The following is a 20,082-nucleotide window of genomic DNA, read 5'->3' as shown; positions in this document are numbered from 1 at the left end:
TTCAGAGACCAACAGGCGCTGTCTCTCTGACTTATTACACAATAACCTTATCAGTTGGGAAAGAAATCTCAGTGGCATTTTATGAAGCAGTCAATGTAATCCTGTCAGTTTTAATATTCCACCAGCCATTTCACATGAAGGTTTACTGGAGCCAAGCAGGTTCTCCGATTCGCAGGCCAAAACTCAACTGTTTCAGCGTTTCTTCCCTTTGCTTTCCAGATGTGCTCTCTCTCTCTCTCCCTCCAGATGTGATTCACTTCACCTCACTTTACGTTCAACAGATCGTCTTGGCAGCCCGTCATGTCGTACCTCAGCTTTAACAAGGCGCGAGACAGAGACAGACAAAGTGGAAAAAAAAAAAAAAGTATTTGACAAGCTAACAAAAGATGAACCTCAAGATTGTTCCAACAGTGTGTTTGACACTAAAAAGTACAGGTCCAGCTGCCGGGAGCAGTCTTTATTTTGAGGGAAGGATAGTGCCAAAACACTCATCCCACTTAATGAGATTATATTTCATTGTACAACACCAGGTGGGGGCTGCGGCTGCAAGGGTTAGAGAGACTGAGATCATGAAGCAACAGATGAAATGCTCAACATCTCATGTCTGCAAAGAACTCTTTTTTTTTTTATACAAAAGTACTCATTTGTGATACAAAAAAAAGAGAAATTCAAACATTATGAACAAATAGGACATGTAATATGCAATATCTATTAGAATAAAAATAAAGTAATGATGATTTTGTTTTTTTTAGAGGGGAGCTTGTCTTTGTTTCTCCCCCGGTGTCGGAGTGTGAGGAGTGATTAGGACAGGCTGGAGACGTTTGGTCTTCGTGGCAGAGAAAGACAGTGGGTCCAAAATGCTGCCAAAACCAGATCCCTCAGAGATGTCTGTTTAAAGACAAGAAAGACAAGAGAAACAGTGGTCAAAGTGCTTTTCCTTAGATTCTCCCGACAGGAAAAGTTTGACAATTTGAAAAACTACACTCCTGGTGCTCTGGTGTTGTGATACCACAGCGTAAAGTATGAAGCTATAGAGTCAGAAGGTGATGAGTTTAGCACAAAACCATAAGAAGTATCAGAGAATCAGAAAAATTAATATAATACAATTGTGATGTTTTTAGACGTCATGTTTGTCAATGAAATGTCCAAAGTAAACCGAAAGGCTAGTTTATTATAAGTGTTGATAAATAACAGTTGCTTTAAATAATAACACTAATAACGCTGATAATACTAATAATAATGACAATAATAAGGTTTTCCTCCATTTCTGTTTCTATTCCTCACCATGAATGCCGATCATGTGCTCCAGGATCAGGACCCTCTCGGCCAGGATCTTCAGCGCCTCTCGTAGCTGCTGCACTGCCTCACCCTGAACAGAACCATCGTGTTTACACATAATCTTTCAAATGAGCTCCACAGGGACAACAAAAATAAAATAAATAAAGATAAAAATAAACTTCACTTGTTTCTTACTTCATTCATGCCTGCTCCTGGCTCTCCCTTTGGACCTGGTGCTCCCTGAGTAACACAGTACAATAATCAAACATCTCTGTGTTGTTCATGTGTTTCTGAGGTTAGGTTTAGGTTATAATTAAGTACATTTTATTTATATAGCACCTTTCACAGATATAAAATAGCAACGCACTTAATAATAAAAATAGAATAAAATAACACAAACAACCACAATACAGAACAGTAATATAACACGTAAAACGGGAAAACTTGTTTTAAAAGCCAGGTTCAGATCAGCAATTTATGAAGGAGTGTGACTATTTAAAGCTCTAAAAGTAGTAACCAGGACTTTAAAACGTATTCTAAAATGAAGTGGTAGCCAGTGAAGGGATGAGAATGTGAGTTAAAAGTTCTGTATATGCAAGTAGTGTTTGTGGTCATGGTTAAATACATGTTATGTAACATTTCTGCATTAAAATATCTAAAAATGACCGGACTAATGTTATATACTTTGTTGAGTAGTGTGCTTACATGAGTCAAAACAGCTCCAACACTTTAAATCAAACCCTGTATTTCAATTTAAGGTAATAGACATTTTGTACGAAGAACTAAAGGAGACAACAAATCCCATGCTGCATCCTGACCACAACTCGGTCGATTGTTGTTGTTTTGATGGAGGGAACCCTTGCAGTAGGTATTTCATATCATACATTTAAAGTAATCTCAGCATAATCACTGTAAATCACAGTAAAAGGTGACGACAAAATAACATACTTACAGGAAGGCCCTGCTCGCCTGACGCACCTGGAAGTCCCTTTAAAAAAAAAAAAGCAGAGGAATATCAATGGACTCCTGCTCACACACACACACACACACACACATCTCACCAGCTTGTCTTCTTTGTCTTCAGTGCTAATCTGTCTCTTCACTAGATCTCCAATCTAAACTCATGCTAGTCGAGGAAGAGGATCAGGTTTAAAGGCAGAGGCCCACTAGAGAGTCACTTGAAATGGCCGCTCTGATTAGTGAGGCCTGGCCTTGGACGAGGGAGAAAGAGGAGGATTAGTCACAGCTTGGAGAGAGACTCTTTGAAGAGCAGCCTGCTCACCTTTAATGTGTTTAAGGTTGCATGACAGCAAGGGCAATTTACAAAACATGGAACAAAAAAAGGCATTTGATAGTTGAACAGAATCATCAGGATGTGCAGTCTGTCTGCCAATACACTGACGGTGATGGTTTTTGGCCTTACCCTTTCTCCTGGATCTCCTTTAGGCCCAAGATACCCAGACGCTCCTTGGAGGCCTTCCTTACCCTAATGTCAGAAACACAGGATAACAGAAAGAGATGCAACTGCACTGGAGACACATTCATTATTTTTATTGATCAGGAGACAGCTCTCAGTAACAGATACTCACATCTTGTCCCGGCAGGCCTGGTATCCCTGCAGGTCCTTGTGGTCCTGCAGATCAAGTGGTGCCATTCACAAAAAACATCACATTTATCTCAATAAATGGATCTCGGTTTAATTCAGTGAAGTGATTATATTGTAAAAAATAGAGATTACAAAATAAATTCTTGATCTATAATCTTAGAGGTCTTTCAGTGATCAGAAGGTTCCTGGTTTGATCTTGATGCCGTGTTATCGGTGTATACTTTTCTTATTTCACATCCTCCTGTAAACCAGTATGACATGTGTTATATGTGTAGAGATGTTTCTTACCAGGTTTAAAAGAAAGAAAAAAAACATACAACACAGATGTGTCAGTGTTAGACTGAGGTCATGAGATTCTGAGTTATGTTCTTTTAACCATTGAGACAAATCTTATATCCATACCTTGGGGTCCAGTGGGACCTGTTGGACCAGGTGGACCCACTGTAATCTGAGGATTAGGGAGAGCTGGATGAGCAGGGATCTCCTCTGAAGGGGGAAAACCATAAAACATTAAAACAGAAAGTTTGATTTAACCTCGCTGTTATTTTGAAGCCCTGCTTGTTCAACTATCTGAAGGCACTTATATACCTGAGCTAGGTTTGTCTATAATTACTCAAATGTTTGTTTGCGTTGACTTCAATGAAGACACAGTAGGATCAAAATGCACCTGTGTTTGCACTGTTTTAAAGGCTGAAAATATATCTGGTGCTCCAGTTCTCATTCTTTATGCAGAAGTTTGAGCTAACCTTTGCTCCAAATGTAACACAAACTGTGCTAAGCAGCCCTGATACCAGAGGGTCCATGAGAATTTTGAATTCCCTGTCCTTCCTAATAACATTGTCCCCAGCTTCCTAATAAATATCTTAAAAGTTGAAATACTATTGTTTACATTTAACATCACTATGCATTTACTGAGATTATTTACCAGGCTGCAACACAGCTAATCCCAATGTCTCCACTGCCAAAGCTCCAGCTTGTCCTCTAAAAGCGACGTTCTACATACAGTAGGTGTCATTTAATTTCAGCATGAGTTTGTGATAAATGTGTAAGAATTTTAGGTGAGTAAGATTTTGAGTGATCACTTGAATTTCAGATGACAAATGTGAACTTTAATCTATAACTTGATGTAGACACAAACAAAACATTGTGAACAGCATGAAAGAAACAGACTCTGTGACTCCACATTGGCCTGCAGTTACAGACACATCTGTGCCATGTCTATAAAATGCTTTATTAGATCTCCAAAATGCCTTATAAATTGTAGTTTGTTGGATACAAGTCTTTTTTCTCAGACTATCAGAAGAGTTGAGACATCCAGGGTCAACACTCAGGCTGCACAACTTTCATCGGCAGTCAGCAGTAGGACTAAATCTGCTGTGACAAGTGATGGACAGGAACAGCTGTTCTGTCTGAAGGAGGTCCGGTTTAATGGAGCAGTAAATGCTCGGATAAAAACATGAATGAAGTGGAAGTTGTGCTTTGTTCTCAGCGTGTAGGATATTTGAAAATATGCTTGTAAGTATAATTTTGTTTGAGATCATGCCACACTTCCACTTCCTTTCCACTTTACCATATGCTCAGGGTCAGTCTTTCACTCAGCTGAGAGGGGGGGCTGTTACAATATGGCTCCAGTCCACAGACAGGGTCTAGAAAGAGCACATTTCTATCTGGAACTAATTTTCTAATGTTTCAGTCTCCCCGAGTCTGGCTGCTTCCCCAAGAAACTCCACATGAGTGGCAGACTATGTCCTCCCTCGTAGCCAACCCAGCTTTTGGCTGCGAGCCAGCGCCTGTTTCCCAAAACCCAGACTGTTGTGCTGACAGCTAACAAATTAGGTCTGATTTACAGCCAGTTGGCCCCCCTCAGCTTACACAGTCCCACAGACCCAAATCTACATAGTTCCAGACCCGCAGACACAGTTCTGGGCTCAGAAAGACAGAGCCAGCCAAACACCTAATCAGAGCCAGAAGCCTTTGTGAGGTAATGATTACAGCATGGACTAATACTGCCTCCCTGTGGTAAAACCAAGGGCTTAAAGTAACCCTTGTGCACAGACTGGTAACACAGACACAGGTGTTACCAGTCAAAGTATTTTTTTTTTTTTCAGTGTATTCTGTCCATTTTGTCAATATAACAGCATCACGCGTATTTCTGTGTCCATCCTTTTGTTCTCTGCAGTATAAGAGCAGAGAAAGAAGTGAGCTGTGTTAAATTGGATACGATGAATGAAAAATACCTTTACATGTTTCCCTAACTGATTCAGTCCCTGAGCTATTCCTGAGATTTATACGCTGGTATTTAGCGACGTTGTTGGTGGTAGTGTTAAATGAGGTTGCAGTAAACAGTGGCACAGCGGCAGCAAAACACACGGAAAGAATTAAAATAAACCTAAGCCAGACGTCCTTGGGAACAAAAACAATACTCTCTCCGTTAAGTCAGCCACTTAAAGCAAAAGACCCTTATTTCTCATTTAAACATTAGCTACTATATGCTTTATTCTCTGTGCTTCCACCTGCACCACCTTAAAATAACTGTAACATACATGCATGCATGAGGCCTGTGAGTGTCTGAAGTGACTGTAAGAATGAACCTGTGGTTCTGGCATTAATTTAAACTGTATGGAAACTGAATGCTTGAAGCGTATTTTTTGGGCCAGAAATGAATCATGTGCGTACGATCTGTTTCTCATTTCAGTTCATCTAGGACAATTTAGTCTTGATTTGACGGATTCAATTTGAAGTGGAATAGTCTGCACACCTTCGTTGTGGACTTGAAAGACATCACCCCGTAGTCGTAGAGGAAAGGAGCTGCTCAGCCCTGGAGGACCCGGTGGACCAGGAGGGCCAGGGAGACCTATTTCTCCAGGTGAACCTCTGTCCCCCTTTGGTCCTGAGCACCATTGAAGACAAAAAGAGAAAAACAATCAATTAGTGGCATTAAGCAGTTGCAGATTTAAAAGAGATTCATTGTCTGATGATGACGCTTTACCGATGGGTCCAGGAACGCCTGGTTTTCCACTCGGACCCACGGGTCCTGCAGAACCAGGAAGTCCTGGAGGTCCAATGGGTCCTGGAGGCCCTATACCCCCTGGTACACCAAAAAGAAGAGACAGTCACAACCAAATGTACAATTAATAATAGTAATAAAAGTACCACCAGGTGTGAAGTTGAGATATACTGTAGAGTTAATTGTTTCAGAGATAATAAGAGAATAATACGTCTCCAAAAGCCTACGGTCCTGTCTATGGTCAAATGTTTGTTATTTCTAATAAGCAGAAAGATAAATTCTCTTAAAATAAAGGTGTTATTATATTATTGATCTGCATTTACTAGTGATTAAGTGAGATACAAACTGTTTTTCAGTATAAACACAACACATTAGAAAGCACATTTTTGGTGGCGTGTTGGTACCTGGTGGAAGGTGTGACGGTGGTCCAACCGGGGTGGGTTTAGGTGCGTCCACCTCATTGTCAGTTGAACCTGCTGGTAAACTGTTGACTGTGGGCATGGAGGAACGTCCCTCTTCTAAAAGCCTGATCTGGAAGAACAACAGGTTTCAGACACGTCTGCACTCAGTTAACAGTAGAGAATGCAGCATTTTCTGAAAGGAAACCAAGTATAGCTTAATCCAACAATAAACCCTGCCAGTCATCCTTAATGAGCCACTAGAAGTGTGTCGTGGTGTTTCCATCTGCAGAGATGCCGACCTCTGGCCTTTACTGTTTTCTCTTTGGTTTCTTCTGGGTGCCAATGTTTGAGCTGAGCAGGTACTAAAATGTGATGTCGACAGACTGCCGGCCACTAATTGGTCAGAGAGCGCATCATGAGTGCGACATGAGTGCGGTTTCACTCTTCACTCAAGAATGAAACCGAACAATGCCGAACTGCAGATCCGTTAAGAAGACTTAAAAAAACAAATGTAACTGTCCTACAATAGTATAGTTTGAGTTTGGAAACTACTGATAATAACTGTAGGTTCTAATAACCTAACCCTAAGTTTGAGCTTTGAATCATGAGCCACCACTTAGGTGTGACCAATCTAATCTGTTTACATGTTACTGTAGTGAGCAGGGGAGAGATGGTTGACTTTGCTGCATTTTACAAACACCAGCCCATAATTCATGTCACGTCAATCAAGTCACGTTCATGACAATGGCATGTCGTCAGTCTTCTCACAGGGGAATCTTCCTTACCTTTGATTCAATTGCATATATTCTGCTGCTCATGTCAGTGAAGCTGGTACAATTCATACACTCTGTAAGAAAAGAAGCAGACAAGGATGTGTTTAGTCTCCACATTACAGCAGCAGGCATACATGTCACTGCTTACTCTCCGTCTTTTCCTCACATTTGCCCCCCTTACATTTCTGTTGTTTTTTTGTTTTTTTTCCTGGCACCGTCAGGAATACCTGTCTCACACTGACACTGAGCAGGTCAAGCCAAGAAACACAAGAACAATACTCATCAAACCAGCCCCAAGAATTTATTAGGAATCTCTTCTACAGCAAATCATGTCACATACTCGCAGTATAAATATTATTGCACCTCTCATCTAGCTCTCTCTCTCTCTCTCTCTCACACACACACACACACAAACACACCTGTTTGTCTCTTGACCTCCTGACTCAGCACGTTTTGTGTCTGTCATCCTCTCACAGTGATGACCTACTATACAATGTGCAGTATTACCCACACTCACAGTTTAACCAAGATAACCACGTGTAGCACAAGGAAACGTGGATAAACAAACACATTCTGGTTTTCATAAACTCAGAGCACATTATCACCTTGAAATGTCATCATTTACATTATGGGAACTTGTTTTTTGTCGACATAAGGAAGAAAAGTCCCCATAATGTGACCGTGTAAACAGATTTAGGTCCCCACAGTGTAAATAATACCTGGGACACACATACAGAGTAAAATTTCCAAAGGTCAAGAATTTACAGTTTACTTTAAATCATGACAATTACCATACTTGGTTGATAAAATTCCCTTACAGGCTGATGATATTGTGTTTTTTGTGCATTTACGTAAGAGTAATGTTTAATAAAAACATGACAAATAATGATAGTGATATAAATGATACTGATATAAATTGTAATTTAAACTATATATTCTCAACTGTTTTATTTCGGAGGCGTGGAGTGACATGGTGAACTTGTTTTTTTTTTTTTACCAAGACAGCAAATCTGAGGCAGAACACGTTGAGGAGCTGAAGAGAATCTAACAATCTCAGTTTGTTCAACAGTACCTGGGGGGGTTTCCTTTTATTTCTAAGTAGTTTGATGATTATTGCATCAAGATATTTTTTAAATATTTAATTATTGGACAGGAGAGTGAAATGTAAAAAGGCGCCTTTTCCTTACGGGGCACCATGCACATAATTTAAAATTTAAGTAGAAAAATCATTTGAGGATGGATTCCACAGATCGTGTTGGTTTGGTCTTTTTTCCTTCTTATTTTTTCCACAGATTCCCTCATTGTATTTATATGACGGTTTAAATTTCTTGTTTGCAACCAAGTTTTCTTGTTATTTTCAGTCTGTTTTGCAAACTTTGGTCAATTCTTTCAGAAATTATACCATTCTAGCGACCACTGAACCGCAGATACCTGATGCCATGCTGTGCAGCAATTGTGGGTTGTTTTTACATGAACTGTAACCCAAAATCCAAGAAAGAATAGCACAGCTACATACAAAAGCACTGTATTTGTTCTAAATCTGAGCCTCCCTCTGGTCAATGGTTCATATGAACTGTGGAATGTCAGCTGTCCGTCCCTCCAATGGGACCCACCCACTTTGTGGTCATAGCGGGGACACATAGAATGCGGAACAACTGGTGCTCATAAATAACTAACTAGCAACAAAAAAACCCAAACAGCTCTGGTTTGCTAAAATCATCGCACCCAACCGCGACACACAGGTCACTAACAGCAGCCGCTGAGGTTTCTGTCTCACTGAAATAGGACAACAAGGAAGTCTGTGCCATGTCTATGTGTCTGTAATCATTTCCATCACGTCTTGTGGTGTATCAGACTATGTGGGCGCGGTTTCTGGGTGCCCTGTTTCAACATCCACAGTCTCGTCCTGGAGTGTAGCCACAAACGGAAACAACAATCAACAGTTCAACCAAAACCACATACCTTGGGATTCGTCAACCCAAATACTGAGGCCTGTTCAACCACCAAGATCAAAATGACCCCACACGAGCTGCTTAATGTGCCTGACTGCACTGAGGTTTCTTCAGTGACTGCGATATGGACATCAAATCCACTCACAACACAACAGCACGACTGCGGGCGATCACAAGCTCTGCTCTGCGAGAGAACCGATGAGTTGATATGCCTTCATCTTCTCCACAATTATTTATCACGGGCCACAGAGGAAGTATCCACCCTCTGCCACTGTTATATACACAACACCAATCTGTGTTACTGTGTGATGTTTTTCAGCTAATTAATGTTGTGACTCAGCAGGTGCCACTGTCAGCTCAAGACCTGAAAGAAGCAATTGAGACAATTATCTTGCTATTATTAAGAAAACATAAATCAAGTGAGAAGTAGGCTCAATTTCAGTCCCAAGACTTCCTTGGTGGCAATTTCCAGTGTCTATTTTCATATACAGTCTACTGTGTAGAGCTGCTTTCAGATATGCACTATTCATGTGTGTAACTTTTCCAATTCAATTCAATTTTATTTGTATAGCACCAAATCACAACAACAACCCAGGCAATCCCATGTTCATTTGCTCATATGAGAGAAAGGCAAATTCCATAAAATATCCGTACTTTGTCAGTCCAGGTCTGGAAGTAGCACCTGTTACTGTCCACCATTTAATTTGAGTGTTTGATGAATGAATGAATGTGCACGATCATTTAAAACATGGTGTCATCAGAAAGTGTGGAATGGAAGAAAACAAAACTTCTCTCAGGCACACAAATGATCATGTTGTACCTCTAGTGGTGAGTGACAAAAACATTACTATTAGTGCCTGACATTTTTATTTACTGCTTACCAGTAACTTGGAAATAATGAGCGTCTATTTCACATGGAGCAGTCGTTAATTTGGAATTTTGGACACAGCCTTATTTGGTTTTTCATTCAACATTTCAAGAAGCCACAGAGAGTTGGACCCCAGGGAGACTAGCACTAATGAGGATTCTAATAAAGAATAAAGCAAGCTGCCTTGTAGCGGCTTTTCTGTGAGTCAGTTGACGTGGAGAAATTAGCTTATCGGTCTTGTCTGTTGGATTTCTGCACCTTGTTCCAAAAGAGGAAGCTTCTTTGGCTCAATACTTCACTCTTAAACAGGTCCAGTCTTCGGCTCTTGTCCAAGTACAGCTAGAAATAAGCCAGTCATAGTTTAATATGCAATAAACACACACCACCATCCAACATAATTGTGAACCAGAGCAAAATAACAGCATCTCATTTTTTTCTATAGGTGGCGGGGACTTTCTGTTTCTACAGTTGGAATTTAATTATGTTGGGTTAGAAAACCAAACCTCTGCAGTGCTTGAGCTGATGTTTAGAACGAGACCACAGTTATGGAGTCTATTTGGATTCATAATTACACCATGGCAACATAAGACATGGTTATTTTTCTTGGACTGTGCTCAGCTCATGGGAAAGAATCAGAATAATGTTGTCTTTAGTGGGAAGCAAACTAAACATCAAAGAACAGTGCAGTTTTTCTGCTTCAAAGTGGAGAACATATATGCATTTATCTTTGAGGGGCTATTTCAAATATATCACACAATAAAACTCCTCTCATCTTCATAAAAGGTTGCTAAAAATAATACAAAGGAGGCGAGTAAAAGAAATTTGATTCACAGATGTGCCTGAAATGCAATTAATTAAACTATCACTTTGATGGGTGCTGTGTAAAGTGATTATATGACAATTTGGCACAGAAGCATTGGTGTTTGTCTCACTGCGCAATGAAAACAGAGATCGGAGAAGACATGGAGAGGTTTGATCCGATTCTACCTCCAGGCAAAGATCTGAGTATTAAAAAAGATAAGAAACTCTTGGTAGACACGTTTTCATTTCAGCATCAGAAGAGCCAAAACAATAAGCATATGTCATTGCGGCAAACTATAAAAGCGCCGACCTGTTTAATGAATCATTCCTGCCATCACTGTGTGATCTAGTACAAGACAACACAGGATGCTTTGGCAAGACGTCAGTCTGCGGTTACACTTCTGACAACAGACCTGGATGAAGACAAAAGAAATCACCTGCGTGTGTGCATGTGTGTGCATGTGTGTGCCTGTATTTGTTGCCTCTTTAGAACCTATTATATGGTATGAACACTGACTTCTTGTGAGAGTGTGTGTAAGAGGGAGAGAGAGAGAGAGAGAGAGAGAGAGAGAGAGAGAGAGAGAGAGAGGAGAGAGAGAGAGAGAGAGAGAGAGAGAGAGAGAGAGAGAGAGAGAGAGAGAGAGATATTTTGATGTCACTAAATATTTGCTCTGTCTGTCTGGGGAAAAAAATATGTATTGATACATCTTCTTGGACCAGCTGGAGTCACTGTCACAACTCCAAGATACACAGACACAACTTGCCAGTTTGTGTATGTCTGTGGGTGTATGTGTGTGCGCGTGTGTTTGTTCCTTCTTGTATTTGTAGCTTTGCGGGGACATTTTGGCTGGTCCTCACATCTTTAAAAGACCTTTTGTGGGTTTAGGTTAGATTTTGTGTTAGGGTAAGGAATGCATTATATCTATGAGGGTGCTCACTACAAATGCTGTGCAAACAAGTGTGTGTGTGTGTGTGTGTGTGTGTGTGTGTGCCTGCATACGGCAGTCCCCCTGTGGAAGCTGGCTGCATCCCAATAGCCTGTTGTCTGTCAGCCCAAGTCAGCTATTGCTGGCATGAAGAACAGCTGGCACTGGACAGACATGCACAACACACACACACACACGTCTGCGCGGCATTCGTAGTGAAGACATTCATAGAAATAAGACATTCCCTAGCCCCAATTTCTAACACCACCCCTGAAACCAAGTCTAAGCCCTTTTAAGGGGTGACAGAATGTGTGGATCAGCCAAAATGTCCTCACTTTCCCAAAATGTCCTCACTCCGTATGGTTTGTAAGGTTTTTTTGGTCTTTACAAAGATACACACACAAGAACACACACACACAATGTCACAAACTCTCTTGCTCACTAAATCACACACCCACTTTGACTGTGGTTGCTGGTGGAGGATAGTGAACAAAACATGTTTTGAAAACCAAGATGTCCACACTGGGACCATTAAGTCTTTTTCACCATGATGCCATCAGACAGGCCACACAATTGTTACATAAACTCAACTCAACAAATGCAAATACTTGTCGAATATCATTACGATGTAGTCATTTCATACAAAGTTAGATTTGGTCACTGACTTTTCCCTCATGTGTAATCACTGAGGTCACACCACTTCTGTGCAATACTTCTGGGCCATATGTGCAATATGTATAGGTTTTTTGTAAGTGGTGAAAAGAGTGTTGTTCTGTACTCTTTTCTCTTCCTCCCTGAGAACTCCTGTGTCATTTCTCATACCACCACAGTGCATCATGTGACCGCAAACTGCTGCCCTGATGCGGAAACCTTAGCAACGCATCAGTCACAGCGCGAGACGGATGACCTTGCTGATGCACAGACATAGAGTCATTGTGATGATGTCGTGTGAATCTGGTGAGGAGAGACATGATCACTCTGTGATTGGATGATACGAGGGCGACATTTTTGAGGTTCAAATGGTTTTACAGCAGCGTCTAATGAAATGGAGGGGGGAAAGGGCGGGGAAGCTGAAAGAGGGGAAAAAAAGAAGCTGCAGAATATCCCAGCAAATAAGTCATATCAGAAATATTATAATTATGAGATGAGAACACATGAATGTCATGACAAAACTGGAACTTCCAAAATTACAGAGTTTCCCATGAGCCAAAGGCTGAGGTGTTTATGTTTAATCAGTGTTAGCTTCTCACTCTTCCAGTGTGAACACGCTGTACAAACATTTTGAGAATAAGCTTATTAAGAGGTTTTTTGAGTTTCGTGCACAACTTAGGGACATTGTCAAGCCACTGATGCTAAGAAAATCTGACAACCATGAGCAGGAATCTCACAACAACATGCAAAATACAAACTACATAAACCTGCAGATTACACCAACCAACCAAAGAGAAACATCTGGCTCTCTTTGACCCCCAAGAACCTTTTTCTAAGAACCTTTGTGGAGCTTAACTTTGAATAAACATATGTGGAAAGTCACAGACAGAAAGACATTAGGACACCTGGAAAGATATCATTGAGAGACAGGAAGAAGACGATGATAAGGAGGTGAGGAAATGAAAAAAAAGCTCACAAGAAGCGTGAACAGAGCATCATCCATCACGAAGATCAGACAAGAACCAGAAACAGCTGAGCTTTCCTGCAGCTTCCAGCAGGTCAGAAGTCACTATTTGACCTGTATTTGAGCATAACCAGGGATGTAACAGAGACATCAGTCAGACCCGTTGTATATATATCTCCACAGATGACTCTGGTTTATCAATTTACTCCAAAGAGATGTGAGAGGGCGATCTGGAGAGGGAGGAGACAGTGAGCAGAAATACAGAAAATAAGGAGGCCAATAGATGCAAGAATGAGCATGGACACGATGAGATGAAAAAATGTAAGTATTTCAGAAAAATTATATATAAAATAGCTGGTGTTAAGATAATCTCTCGTACAACGAGGCTTTAGTAGAGTTACCCTCTCATCCAGCTGCAGGGGAGAAACCTTCATGGCTGCAGCATTAACAACTTATCGCATTGGACCCTTTTTCACCTCTGAAATGAAAATCACCATTAACTCTGGCACACCCAGCCTTAAACTACATTAAACTTCTTTTCCTGGGCTTTTGCATGACATTAAAGGTTACCTCTCTCACCAGGGGAGGTCCTGGCACTCATTCCATTAAGATTATGCTCCCCCATACACAGACGCTCCCCGCAATGCCTACTGTTAATGTGATCGTGTGTGCAGATAGACAATGGGGTGCTGCTGTGATGGAAGCAGGGAGGAGGGGGCAAGGGCCAACGGCAGGAAAATTACCAACACATTTCCCCCCCAACTATGTTCCATGCCGTCATGTGTGAGCACAGCTCTGCTGAGAGCAAAGTGTAAGTCTCCAAATGCACTGTACATAGCCAGCACAGACCAGACTGTCAGAAATATTGACGGGTCAGGGTGTCAACTGAATGTATTCAAGAAAACACCCACTTTCCATTAGCAGATGCAGAAAAATCCAGCCTCTGTGACCTGCTTGGCCTTGGAGTTTGGCCATGAGTGTGACGATTTTTCAGAGCGTCATAGGTTTATACTTTAAAAGGACAAAATTAAAAGCAGTTTCAGTCTCAGTGTGTCAGGAGAGTCGCACACAAACACACTAGAGGACTTGTTAAAGCCAAAACAAACAGAAAATACTTGGACTAAGCAGCAAAGCCTCACAAATCAGAGACTGGAATGAGTCCGAAGCTTTTTTTGCTTGTAAAATGGCAAATCAAAATTTTAAGACTGAATATTTTTCTATTGATAAACGGATTAAATATTTGCCTAAATATTTCAGCTGTGAACAATTTGTGCTGTGAAACCTCTCTTTGGTCTGATTTTTAGGGAAAAGGACAGAATCTTAAATATGATGATGAGTGCATGATTGCCATGCAAGATTGGCTTCTATACAGTCTTGTGTGCACAAATCCCCTTCATAAAAGGCTGTTTTAATTTATGATAACAATAGACTATGTCATGTTGCATAAAATGACATATTAGGTAGAAAATGAAAACAAGTGGTGGGAGAAGGAGGAGGGCGGAACACCTCAGCTTACACAGACTTAAATTCTGACTCTTGCTTTCTTTCTTTGCCCCGTCTCTGCATCTCTGGGGCCACAGGAACCTCTGAAGTGGAGCCAGAATCTCATCAAACTAAAACCAGAGGTGATGTCATCTTCACTGGCTAAGGCTGTCCCCACTTGCTCTGATAAAACTGCTGGCTCAGAGCCTCACTGCAACTTTTCTGCTACTCGACCTTCATGTACAGCATTGGCCTGGTGACAGACTTCTGCTACCAACCCAAAAAATTATCCACACTTTCAAGAAAACTTTGATATTTCTGAGAAAAACCCCCAACTTCTTTGCATGGAGGAGAAAATTGTTACCACTTGTGTGTCTGTTTAATATAATGAATATGTATATACATATGTAAGTATATGAAACAATTATGAGTCCCTCAGACATGTCTACATGTGAACCAAAGAAAAGATTTGCTGCATCTTTCTTCAATTTGTTGTACAGAGGTTAACCTACACGCGGAGAACCGTGCAGACTTTGTATTTCATGTGTGCAGTCTGATCTTAGCACGGTCACGTATGTTAAAACGTGTCATGCTCATTAATCTCAGTGGGGCCATTTTCCCACAGAACCGGCTCTCTGCTCTACTGCCGTCCAGGCAGCTTGCAGCAGCTGGAGTCCTGTGGGATAAAACCACTTCTCATTACACTTTTCTATTTCCTTCTCCCTAAATAGTGCTATGTATAGCAGTCTGTGTCTTGCCAACTCTAACACCTTGTTGTTTATGTGCTGTGGTCCCAACTCTCTCCCTTTGGTGTCCTCTCCTTTCTTTCTATAACTCTGACACAGCACGCCCTGCCTGCTCTGCCTCACCTCAGTATGAGGCCGACTGTCTCCGACATCAGCCTTTGTCTTTAAAGTCTTCTCACAGAGTCCAAACTGGCCCTGTGTCACTCCATATGGAGGCGATTTTCTCTCCTGCACTGTAGCCATTAGAACGTGCAAAAACATTTCAGCCAATGTTAAATAAACAGTAAGATTACTTCTTCACACTCATGCAACCACTTTGGTCTCAAGTGAACCATAATCTCGAGCATTACACACTCGGCGGATATAACGATGTATTAATCTTTGCGAGGAATAATATCCCCCAAACAATGGTTTCTAAAGTCTCCGAGATAATGTCCACATGCATGTGTTCATACCTTTTAATATTAATGCATGTTTTCTGAACTCATGGTAAATCAGACTCGTCCAAGTGCAACAAGGAATCATTTTGTAAAATGGAACAAGATGGTAATTATTACCAATAGGCAAAACTTGCTCATTGAGGTAAGTGTTAACCTTGGACAAATGTACAAAAGTCTGTATTTTTCAATGAAGTGCCAATTGCTCTATTTCCCAACACATAAAAAAGTCAATCATGGATGTTTTAAATAGAGAGAATTTTGATCATTTCATTTTTCTCTACACATTTGTTATAATTCTGTTTGCTTATTTTGACTGAGCAGTAAAGAGTTCTTGTCACTTTAAACTTCTTCCATTCAAGAATTATGGTGGCTACTGTGGCAGAAATCTGAAATTTCAATCTGCGCCTCAACACAAACCTGTCCCTGACTTCTTTAAAGATGTCTCTCCAACTTAAAAGCTTGGGTTTTGCTCTGATATGCATTGTAAACTCTGAGAGCTTAAACAGGTGTGTGTCTTTCCAAAATCATGACCAGTCAACTGAATACAAAGGTGGATAAACATCTCAAAGTACTGTAGATGGGGAGAAATGCAAGGCACGTGAACTAAATGTCAACTTGGTTATGGAGTTAAAGTGAGTGAATTTATATTCTGAATGCACTGTATAGAAACAGCTGAGTTATGGCAGCCATAACATCAGATCACCGTCCACCCTCGCACTCTGTGGCTTGATGCTGACTGTGGTGGCTGAAAATGTTGGTCTTCACTGGCTCAGAGTCTGCGGTCTGTGCTATCCAGGAATGGTGCTGCCCAATGCCAAAACCAGATTACCTCCCACTTTACAAGCTGGCTGTTCCTTTTCATTCATTCTTTTGACCAGAACAGCCACAGTGATATTCAGGCTAAACTGCATGTGTGAGTAATATAAGTGTGTGTGTGTGTGTGCACAAACCCACACACATTTTTGCAGAGAGAGATTGTGATTTTACATCTTACAGGCAAAGGAGTGTCTCAAATACATAGTTAGAAAAGAAAAAGGTAGAGGATCCCTTTTGACTGCTGTTCTAATGCAATCGGTGTTCCCAAACGTAATCCAAACTCCTACTTGAAAACAACTTCACAGTCACGTATAGAAGCCGACAGCTGCACAGTAGCACGATTAGCAAGATGCCCAACTACACACCACAAAACATAAAAGAGCACTTATGTGGGAAAGGCTGCCTGGTGCTGCTAAAGAGACACAGATGGGTTTGAGCAAAACATGTGGCCTTTATTTCACAGACTACCCAGTATGCGATTCCTTTGTCAAAGTTATGAGAAAGTTGCGTCATGTTAAAAAAGGGGAAAATAACAAAAACAGTGACATGAAACTCACCCTCCCGACACTCCTCTCCCACAAACCCTGGGCAACATCTCCACTCCAGTGCGGTGACTTGCTTGTAGGCAACCTTGAAGGAAGGCCTGATGAGGGTCCTGTAGCTGGAGAACAACACACGGCAGCTGACTACGCACTCACATATGCACATGCACAAATGCACAAACAACTGACAGATATTTATTTTATTTCTGCTTTGACTCAGCAGCAAAGAGATGAGTGGAGACAGGAAATTAGAGAGGAGTAAATGACCAGTAGAGGAATTTCACAAGGGAATATTGCAATTACATGCATTAACTTGAATGAATACCTTTTATTTCAGTCATTTCTACTCCACAAAACATAAAATACATCTCATTATCTTGATCTTCTCTAGCTGCTGCTTATACAAACATTTTCACACAGAGAAATGTTTAAATACAACTATATAGTATTCTCATGTATGAACAACCTCCCATTGGTATCCACAGGTAATGCATTTATTCTCTTATTCTGAAACCCTTCTATCATCGTCTCTTTCCAGTTCCTGGTAACTGACACGACTTCTTTGCTCACCTCTACCCGTTTCTTGTCCCTGTTTTTCCTTCTCATCTACGCTTTTTTATAATATTCTCATTTTACTGTTCCCTACTTTGGTCTGCTCATTAGGGTCAATTTAGAGTGTTCAATTAACTTAATCACAAAACTGCATGTTTTTGGACTCTGTGAGGAAGCTGCAGTACCTGGAGAGAACCCACATGCACACGGTGAGGACATCCAAACTCCACACAATATGGCCCTTGGTTAAATCAGGATTCAAACCAATGACCTTCTTGCTGTGAGGCAACAGTTCTAGCCACTGCCCTGCCATGTCAACAATCCTGAATGGAATGTCTATTGCCAATGATGGAGGTTGACAGGTGACACATCATCAACTCTTCCTGCATGTACACACATCTGATTTTAACAGCTGAACATAACAAACCAATCACAGTTGGTGCATTGACGCGAACAAAATTGTGTGTATTGAACTTTAACCAGTGGTTGAATGATGATAAATGTTGTAATTTTTAAAGTGCAGTAAGGACTTTCTTCTTTTTCATTTAGGAACCTGGTTTTAAAAGTCTGATTTTCTTATGGACACACAAAAAAACCACAAAATCCTCCCCTGGCATCCTTAGACTTGATTCTGAACAGCCAAACAGTAAACCACACAGACAAAAGAAGGAGACAATGGTGAGCAAGGACTGTGAGCTACAGTACCTGACGACTTTGGAACAGGGTCCAGGCCATCTGCAGCCCTGAAATACTCTCTGCACAGTGGTTTCTGTCCCATTGTGCACCTGACAGGTCACTGTTTTGGAAACAGTGTACTGACACCAGTTCCTGAAACACACACAAAAATAGTTTCAATAATTACAATTTTACATAGAATAACAATCGTGTGTATTGGAGTTGTCATACATTCAAATGATGGTGCGAAAACTTATGAGTCTAACATTCTGCAGCATCCAAGCAAATTTCTTTGCAACATTTTTGGTTAAATCATTTTGAAATAGATGGTAATTTTTGTGCCTGATCTCTGAGGCAGAATATTTCGCATGTATATTTGGAAGTGACAATAATTTGATTTTGAAAATGTGCCATGCCCAGCTGTGCTCACCTGAGTTGGGTACGGGACCCGGTACCTGGTGTTCCGGTGGTGCCGCTCTGTTCCGATTTGATTCGCTGCCGCTGCACTGTGATGCTTGGAAAGTGATAAATAAACCCTGTTCCCATCGAAGGAGAGATTAAAGTTATCCACACGCACAGCGCGAAGAGCAACGACAAACCCATCATCTCCTCTTGTTTTATCCCTGATATAAATGCCTGTCGACGGCGTTCAAGTAAATCCCGAGGTTGTACAGTAAAGCCCTCTTTGAAAGATCACAGATACAGTAAATGGAAGACGTGCGCACAAAGAGTCTATGTAAATAAGCGATCTGTTAAAGAGTTGGCCATCTAGGCTTCCCGACTACAAACAGACTGATCCTCTCATGAGCTCAAAATGAGTGACACACAGCCTCTTCCTATAGAATAACGTGGGTTCCTGAGGTTTGACATACAGTACCGAGGAGTCAAATATCCAGCGTGCGTAAAAGCGCGCTGAGTGTGAGACTGTGCGTAAAAGTGTGCCTCGTCCCGCACGAAAACCACGAGAATCCACTCCAAACTGACGCTCTTACGCAACTGTAGCATTGTTTTTATTACCCTGATTCTAGATGAAGCTTCCGTGAATCACGACAAGAGTTATTTTGATGCATTTATGCTCAGCCCACAGAGCCAGTAACAAAGACAGACATCGTTTGTTGTGTTTTTTTTCACCACTTTGTCAAATATCAGGTTACTCAACCAACTTCTGACATGATCAAAAGCTATAATGGCAAACTAATAAGCTATAGCAGATTTTAATTCCGCTAGTGAACCGTCTATTTACACTTGAAGAATAGTTCCAGTGTCAGTTTACACATTCCAATACAACGCATACAGCCGTAATATCATAATATGCTTCACTGAGCACTTGCATTTGCATCACTACTGTTGTGTGTGAGCAGAACGTGAGTAAGAAGTTCTGCACATATTTTATTTTAAGTAAAAACAGCTGAGTGTAATTTGTTTGTGGGGAAACATTTTAACAAAAATAAGTAGCAGTAATTTTAGATGAGTCATGCTGTTGTGAGCTATCTGTTACTCCAGTTATGTGCTCTATCATATCACGACACGAATATATAACAACATATATAAATTAAATATTCATACTTCAGCTGGACCTCTTCACACTGTTGCCTTTTGACA

The 20,082-nt window shown here is 40.9% G+C and overlaps 1 protein-coding gene across 1 annotated transcript; it reads right to left on the bottom strand.

The window, feature by feature from the left end:
- Positions 1 to 94: 94 nt before the first annotated feature.
- Positions 95 to 20,026, bottom strand: LOC122773439 (collagen alpha-1(XXVI) chain). The gene is made up of 14 exons (XM_044032140.1): positions 18,911 to 20,026; positions 18,511 to 18,633; positions 17,269 to 17,372; positions 7,078 to 7,139; positions 6,296 to 6,422; positions 5,874 to 5,972; positions 5,643 to 5,774; positions 3,287 to 3,370; positions 2,868 to 2,911; positions 2,702 to 2,764; positions 2,231 to 2,266; positions 1,474 to 1,518; positions 1,285 to 1,369; positions 95 to 888 (listed from the first exon to the last, which is right to left on the bottom strand). The coding sequence occupies exons 1-14, from the start codon at positions 19,084 to 19,086 to the stop codon at positions 749 to 751; spliced, it is 1,320 nt and encodes a 439-aa protein (XP_043888075.1). The 5' UTR covers positions 19,087 to 20,026; the 3' UTR covers positions 95 to 748.
- Positions 20,027 to 20,082: the final 56 nt, after the last annotated feature.

Source organism: Solea senegalensis, linkage group LG8 (assembly GCF_019176455.1).
Source record: "Solea senegalensis isolate Sse05_10M linkage group LG8, IFAPA_SoseM_1, whole genome shotgun sequence".
In the NCBI taxonomy this organism is placed as follows: domain Eukaryota; kingdom Metazoa; phylum Chordata; class Actinopteri; order Pleuronectiformes; family Soleidae; genus Solea; species Solea senegalensis.
The sequence above is the reverse complement of the archived record's forward strand: the minus strand, read 5'-3'. Positions and strand labels throughout refer to the sequence as shown.

Bases quoted from the DNA above. Each gene is read 5' to 3' on its own strand.
- LOC122773439 (XM_044032140.1), bottom strand. From the start codon at position 19,086: ATGATGGGTTTGTCGTTGCTCTTCGCGCTGTGCGTGTGGATAACTTTA. The intron at 5,973-6,295 runs GTACCAACACGC...TTGGTGTACCAG, and splicing joins ACCGTCACACCTTCCACCAG to GGGGTATAGGGCCTCCAGGA. The intron at 2,912-3,286 runs GTATGGATATAA...CTTGATCTGCAG, and splicing joins AGGTCCCACTGGACCCCAAG to GACCACAAGGACCTGCAGGG.